The sequence below is a fragment of the Epinephelus fuscoguttatus genome, linkage group LG19, assembly GCF_011397635.1.
Source record: "Epinephelus fuscoguttatus linkage group LG19, E.fuscoguttatus.final_Chr_v1".
Classification (NCBI taxonomy): Eukaryota; Metazoa; Chordata; class Actinopteri; order Perciformes; family Serranidae; genus Epinephelus; species Epinephelus fuscoguttatus.
The window spans coordinates 40986571-40994812 of record NC_064770.1 but is presented as its reverse complement, the minus strand read 5'-3'; the positions used below and the strand labels follow the sequence as shown (position 1 = coordinate 40994812).

The 8242-nt window shown below is 44.4% G+C and overlaps 1 protein-coding gene across 2 annotated transcripts in view; it reads left to right on the top strand.

The window, feature by feature from the left end:
- Positions 1–7947, top strand: part of syngr1a (synaptogyrin 1a) — a 13387-nt gene extending 5440 nt beyond the window's left edge. The window contains exons 3-4 of one of the 2 annotated variants that reach the window (XM_049560960.1): positions 823–968; positions 6594–7947. In XM_049560960.1, the coding sequence (XP_049416917.1) occupies positions 823–968; positions 6594–6719 (272 nt within the window). In that variant the 3' untranslated portion in view covers positions 6720–7947. Of the gene's footprint in view, positions 1–822; positions 969–2428; positions 3471–6593 lie in introns of those variants that run through there. The other variant, XM_049560962.1, reaches the window with a different exon arrangement.
- The last annotated feature ends 295 nt before the right edge of the window (positions 7948–8242 follow it).

Genomic DNA, 8242 nt, shown 5'->3' with positions numbered 1-8242 from the left:
GGCTCTGGCTCCTGATCTACTTTGGAGACTTTAGGGACCACGAGTAACCCTGCGTTCTCAGAGCGCAGTGTTCTGGTGGGATAATATGGCACTATGAGCTCTCTAAGATATGACGGAGCTTGACCATTTAGAGCTTTATAAGTTAACAGTAGGATTTTAAATTCAGTTCTGGATTTTACAGGGAGCCAGTGCAGAGAAGCTAAAACAGGAGAAATATGATGTTGTTTCTTAGTTCCTGTTAGTACACGTGCTGCTGCATTCTGAATTAGCTGCAGAGTTTTTAAGGACTTACTAGAGCTACCTGATAATAGAGAGTTACAGTAATCCAGCCTTGAGGTAACAAAAGCGTGGACCAATTTTTCTGCATCTTTTCGGGTCAGGATAGGCCTAATTTTCGCAATATTACGCAGATGAAAAAATGCAGTCCGTGAGGTTTGTTTTAAATGAGAATTAAAAGAACAAATCTTGATCAAATGTTACTCCGAGGTTTCTTACGGTAGTGCTAGAGGCCAGAGCAATGCCATCTAGAGAAACTATGTCATCAGATAAAGAGTCTCTGAGTTGTTTGGGGCCAAGAACAATAACTTCAGTTTTGTCTGAATTTAACATCAGGAAATTGGTGCTCATCCAAGTTTTTATGTCTTTAAGGCAGTTATGGAGTTTAGTTAATTGATTACTTTCTTCTGGCTTCATCGATAAATACAACTGAGTATCATCCGCGTAACAATGGAAATTTAAAGAGTGATTTCTGATGATGTAACCATGTGTAACCTGTGCTCTCATGTGATTAATAACCATGTGTGTAACCTGTGTTCTCTGCAGCTCTCTGGTCCCTGGTGTGGTTTGTGGGGTTCTGTTTTCTGGCCAATCAGTGGCAGGTTTCCAAAGAAGAAGACAACCCTCTGAATGAAGGCGCCGATGCCGCCAGAGCAACCATTGTCTTCTCCTTTTTTTCTGTCTTCACCTGGGTACGTACCTGAACTACATCACCTGACAGAACACCACTCACCTGAGGAAGTATCAGGACACTCTGCTACCACTTGGTGGTTTAATGCTCACACTGCACTGTAGTATGAAGTACTCACAGAGTGCAGTACTGTTCATGTGGTCGGAACTCTCCGACACGACTGAAGTGACTCGTGCACAGTCGAGTCAGCAGCTGCGACATCACTCATAATGTAAATACATCAACACAATACAGTGCTGCAAACATCATGTGACAGATCACAGCACAGCTGCATGCTGGGTAAACCTGACCTCATGGGCTGTGATGGCAGACAGATGAACCTGTAGTGAATTTTAACAAAACAAAATATCTAAGTGAGCCACTGAGGGGTGAACATGTTACAGGCGTGTTTCTGGGCTGAGAATGAACCAATGTCCAGTGAGCGTTATGTGTTTGGTTATAAATAAGACCCTGATTCCCCTGGAATACCTGATGGAGGCTCCACCCTGTGTTCAGTTTCAGAACTGCAGGTGGTTATTTATGTTTACCTTGTGTGTAGATGAGGATAAAATAAACAAACAAAAACATCATGGCTCCAACAAACCAATCAAACCTGATCGATGAGGTCTTTGTTACAGATCAGGTACGGGAGTGTAACAGAATAATATAATCACATTGATCATACAGTTTATGCTGCTCTGAGGCAGCCTGGTTCTCTCTGTGGTCTCCATGTTGTGGGACAGTTTGTCCATCATCAGTCGGACATCTTACATCTCTACAGTCACACATAATGGACATAAAGTTGCCGCTGGCCACAAAGATACCATCTACTGATCTCTGAGAGCTTTTCTTATTTTAGTTTTCTCTAATCAGTTTCAGATGTTTTAAGAGTCGAGCCGCAGAGTGTCAGTCCACATAAATCCAGAGACAGTACCAGTAACGAGGAGCAGAGAGAGAACATACAGTAAAACACCACTCTGTACGTCTGCGTCTGGACATTCAGCTTTCATCATAAAACACTAGAACACAAGAACCTGCTGAAATCGAATTAACTCCACATATGCACTGTTTGACGGTTCAGTGCTGGTTGAAATCAGACCACAGCGTAGATCAACTCCTCTTCAGACTGGTTCATGTTCAAAATACTTCTGAGACTCCTGATAATAACAATGTTAATGAAAATACTGACAACAACAACAACAACAACAACAACAGTGATGATAATTATAATATGAATGCTTGTTTTGTTTTTTAACATCTGAAGCTGTGCAAGGACTTTAAGTCAAGTCTAACCCTAAACTGAAACTTTTAATTTCATAAAACACACGTGTAACAAACATGATGCTGTTCTCCTCTGTCTGTGTGTTTGTGCTCGTTTTCCTGTTGTGGTGTGTTTGTGTGTCTGTGATGTGTTGTGTGTCTGTGATGTGTCTGTGATGTGTTGTGTGTCTGTGATGTGTGTGTGATGTGTTGTGTGTGTAGGGAGGTCTCACTCTGCTGTCGTTGGAACGTCTGAAGAGAGTCTCATTTGAAGAAGAGTACAACAAACTGTTCAGCCCACCGCTCGCCTGAAACACACACACACACACACACACACACACACACACACACACACACACCCGTCTAACTTTGCCTCTTTCCTTCAGCCATTCAGAGATGAGTGTTGTCTGTTGTTAGCTGAAGGCAGTGAGGTGTAACACGTGCTGTGTGATGTCAGAGGGCAGTATAAAGGGCAGGTGTGTGCTCAGGTATGCTCCACTTGACAGAAGTCTGTGCACACTCAATCAGACGGCGGCTGATACACAATGCAAGGATTTTATACAGAAAACATGTGTTTATGATCTTTTATCAAAGATATTTTCAGTGAGTGCAGATCTTTAATTCTCGCTCAAACAGCAGGTTCCTGTTGACTTCCTGCTTTATCAGACCAGACTATGGAAACTAACACAGGTCGTTAGTTAGAGATCGCCTCGCTTTCTGAGACGCAAAGTCCAGTTCAGACTGAAGATTCACAACCAGACAAGTTCAGACAAACCACTACTGTCAGACCTGCAGGTTGACAGGAAGTGACCACCATGAGACGGCGTATCATCTCTAGTCGACAACTCTCTGTGCTTCTGATCTGTAACGTTGACAGGAAGTGACCGCCATGAGACGGCGTATCATCTCTAGTCAACGACTCTCTGTGCTTCTGATCTGTAACGTCGACAGGAAGTGACCGCCATGAGACGGCATATCATCTCTAGTCAACAACTCTCTGTGCTTCTGATCTGTAACGCTGACAGGAAGTGACCGCCATGAGACGGCGTATCATCTCTAGTCAACAACTCTCTGTGCTTCTGATCTGTAACGTTGACAGGAAGTGACCGCCATGAGACGGCGTATCATCTCTAGTCAACAACTCTCTGTGCTTCTGATCTGTAACGTCGACAGGAAGTGACCGCCATGAGACGGCGTATCATCTCTAGTCAACAACTCTCTGTGCTTCTGATCTGTAACGTCGACAGGAAGTGACCACCATGAGACGGCGTATCATCTCTGACAACTCTCTGTGATCTGTCGACAGGAAGTGACCGCCATGAGACGGCGTATCATCTCTAGTCAACGACTCTCTGTGCTTCTGATCTGTAACGTCGACAGGAAGTGACCGCCATGAGACGGCGTATCATCTCTAGTCAACGACTCTCTGTGCTTCTGATCTGTAACATTGACAGTGGTGGGCGGGGCATAAGCACATGCAGCCAGCAGCGACCCACCGTCCGTTTCAACTCGTCTTGTTGTGAATCTTTGGTCTGAACTGGGCATCATGTTCTAAAACCAGCCGCCGGCCGTTTGATCAGCTGAGTGTCAGGTGACACCGTCAGCCAGCTTGAGTCGAGCTCAGACCACTGACACTTTTCTCTGACATGTTTCATCTCGTCATGACTTTAGAACAGACTGCTGTGATTGGCCCATCAGCGTCGGCTGTTCATTTTAACATGTATAAAATATATTTTTGCAGTCGTCTCAGTGAAACGATCGATCATCATCATGTTCTATGATCATGTGACGGCTGCAGACCAGACTTCCTTGAGCACGTGTTGCACCCCATTGATATGACGTCTTGACCTCTTTTTTTTTAGCCTCCTTGTTTCCTCGTCAGCTCAGTCTGGACTCTGATTGGCTGCTTTAAGTGCCTGTCATTTGACGTGCCTTCCTGTTGTCATGGTGACACGTTCCAGCATATGTTTTACACACCATGTGATGTGTGACAGTGATGTCATGACGTGTAAGATGATGTCATTGTATATTATGCTTAATGATGATGATGTAATGACCTGTGATGAAGATTAAAGGTGATGAACACTCAGTCATATATGAAGAGTTACTGGACTCTGTGCTGCCCCCTGCTGATGCTCTGATATCACTGCAGTCACTGTGATGTCAGCATGATGTCACAAGATCAAATAACATCAGACTTTATAGAGAAGAAATATTAAATACTTTAAATAAATAATAAATTAGAGATAAACTCTGAGATAGAGATGAGATAAAGATTAAAGAGAGACGTCAGTGTGAGCTGCTGTATTTACCTGCAGAGACTCCGCCCCCTGACTGCAGGTCAGCTCTGCACAGTGAACATTTAAAATGACAGGAAGTAAGAAATGTACAAAATCTAAATAATCACAAATTAAAAAAAATAGAAATGATTAAAATAATACAAAGGACTAAAAAAATAAATTATTATAAACAATAATCAGCCTTGTGCTCTCTTCAGTTTGTTGACACACTTTATTCATAAAAAATACTTATGAAAAGAACAAAGAAAAACCTGAACCTGTACCTGAACCTGTACCTGGACCTGAACCTGAACCTGTACCTGAACCTGCACCCGGACCTGAACCTGAACCTGAACCTGAACCTGTACCTGAACCTGGACCTGAACCTGAACCTGAACCCGTACCCATATCTGAACTTGGACCTGAACCTGCACCTGAACCTGAACCCGTACCTGTACCCATATCTGAACTTGGACCTGCACCTGCACCTGCACCTGCACCTGAACCTGAACCTGAACCTGCACCTGCACCTGCACCTGAACCTGAACCTGAACCCAAACCCGTACCCGTACCCATATCTGAACCTGTACCTGAACCTGCACCTGGACCTGAACCTGAACCTGTACCTGAACCTGCACCTGGACCTGCACCTGGACTTGAATATGCACCTGAACCCAAACCCGTACCCGTACCCATATCTGAACCTGCACCTGAACCTGAACCTGCACCTGGACCTGCACCTGGACTTGAATATGCACCTGAACCCAAACCCGTACCCGTACCCATATCTGAACCTGCACCTGAACCTGAACCTGCACCTGGACATGAACCTGCACCTGAACCTGAACCCGTACCCATACCCATATCTGAACCTGCACCTGCACCTGAACCTGAACCTGAACCTGTACCTGTACCCATATCTGAACCTGAACCCGTACCCATATCTGAACTTGGACCTGAACCTGCACCTGAACCTGAACCCATACCTGTACCCATATCTGAACTTGGACCTGCACCTGCACCTGAACCCAAACCCGTACCCGTACCCATATCTGAACCTGCACCTGCACCTGAACCTGAACCCGTACCCGTACCCATATCTGAACCTGCACCTGGACATGAACCTGCACCTGCACCTGAACCCGTACCCGTACCCATATCTGAACCTGCACCTGCACCTGAACCTGAACCCGTACCTGTACCCATATCTGAACCTGAACCTGAACCCGTACCCATATCTGAACTTGGACCTGAACCTGCACCTGAACCTGAACCCATACCTGTACCCATATCTGAACTTGCACCTGAACCTGAACCCGTACCCATATCTGAACCTGCACCTGAACCTGAACCTGCACCTGAACCCAAACCCGTACCCGTACCCATATCTGAACCTGTACCTGAACCTGCACCTGGACCTGCACCTGGACCTGAACCTGAACCTGTACCTGAACCTGAACCTGCACCTGGACCTGCACCTGGACTTGAATATGCACCTGAACCCAAACCCGTACCCGTACCCATATCTGAACCTGCACCTGAACCTGAATCCGTACCCGTACCCATATCTGAACCTGCACCTGAACCTGAACCTGAACCCGTACCCGTACCCATATCTGAACCTGCACCTGAACCTGAACCTGAACCCGTACCCGTACCCATATCTGAACCTGCACCTGAACCTGAACCCGTACCCGTACCCATATCTGAACCCGCACCTGAACCTGAACCCGTACCCGTACCCATATCTGAACCTGCACCTGCACCTGCACCTGAACCTGCACCTGAACCCGAACCCGTACCCGTACCCATATCTGAACCTGCACCTGCACCTGAACCTGCACCTGAACCTGAACCCGTACCCGTACCCATATCTGAACCTGAACCTGAACCTGCACCTGATCTGGACTGATCGTTCTCTGCCGTCCCCCTATCTGGATAAGTTCCCCGTTGTGACTTCCTTCCTGGTTTTGACCCTTTACCTTTGCGAGTCCAGCTTCAGCGTTCAGACTTGTTGTTTTTAATTCGTTACTCTTGAACGTCTCTTGATGATGTCACTGTGACAGTGTGTTAATAAAGTTTTGTATTTGAATCCTGTGTGTCCGCAGGCTGTCCAGTGTCTGCTGGCCATCCACAGGTTTAAACTGGGAGCTGATTCAGTCACGTTCAATCAAGACTACGTTGATCCCAACCAACAGGAAGCTCTGACTGAGGCCCTGCCCACTGAGGAGTAAAGGGGCGGGACTTAGAGCTGATGGACACAGTGCTTATATTCTGTCATTGCGATGCGTTCAGGGACTCGTCCCTGACTGAGACTTCAGTGTCATGGTGACACACGTGACATGATGTTGAAAAAAAAATTCATAGTCTGATGAAAACACTTCACCAGGGGGCGTGTCCTCTCTGTTTTCAGCCAATCACAGCTCAGAAGTAAAAAGTGAGTATTCTAGTCAAAGTTTTATGTTTAACTCACGCTAATATTAGCGTGTTAGCAATAAAGGTTGAAAAAAATAATTAGCTAGCATTAGCTTGTTAGCAATGTGATGCTGCTGAACATACTATCTGTAACCGTGTCTGTTGCTAACTTTAGCCATCATGCTAATGCTAGCTTCTAGCCAACACAATAAAACAGAGCCAACTAATATTAGTAAGTTCTAAAGCTAAGCTAAGCTAAAGCTAGCATTATCAGTAATTATTATTTATTTGATGATGTTTTTATTAATTGATGAATCAAATGACAAAAATTTACAAAATAAATTTAAAATAAATTTTAAATAAAATTTAAGCCAAACGGCCAATCAGTTTCCTACAGTGAAGCGCCTTCACAATAAAAGCCTGAAAATACAAACTGAACCTGACATGGTTTAGTAACAGTTTTTAATCACAGCAGAGATCGTCTTTCTGTTTTGAGCTGTAGTCATAAAATATATATTTGGAAATGTGTTGCAGCACCTTCCATAGAAAATAAGAGGATAAGGTCGACGTCACGCCGCGGTCAATCTTGTGATGATCACGCTGTGTTACATGTGAGAGTCCATCAGGATCGTTTACACTGTATCTATCTTGTGTGTTGGGCTGAGTGCAGACAGACACACACACAGTCACATGATGGCATCCCAGTCCCACGCAGCGTGACGTGCCTTCACATCCTCCATCAGTGGATCTGGGTTATATTCTGAAATCACATGTTAAATTTAAGTTTTCCAAAACTTAAAAAGTGTGCACAGTATGTTTGTGACATTTCATCCTACAGTGCCAGGTGCTAATGCTAACAGCTGATGCTAACAGCTAATTTTTATAAACCGTTCAGTTGTGTGACCTCATTTGATAAACTGGATTCTGATTGGCTGGAGCGTCTGTATCATATCATATTCTGACAGTTGGAAGAGACGCAGCGCCTCCTGCTGGTCAGATGAGTAAACAAATCTTTATTTACATTTTGACGAATGTTTGAAGGGAAAAACAAACGGTGCTGTGAACTGTGATGGAACATGAGACACTGTGCACGTGACACGGTGCTGCAGTAGATTTTAGTTTGTAGAAGCTTCGGTCTGTTTGTTTCATGTGTTTGTTTGTTTGTTTGTTTGTTCTGATAATAAAGTTACAGATTGATTGTTTCATGAAACACTTTCTATGTAACTTTACTGACCTCAGTCGTTTATTTGTTTATCATCACAGGAACTTAAAAACTGGTAAAAAAAAATTAAATCATGAAATATTCTGTGAGTGAACATGATTAAAAAGTTGATGTAATAAA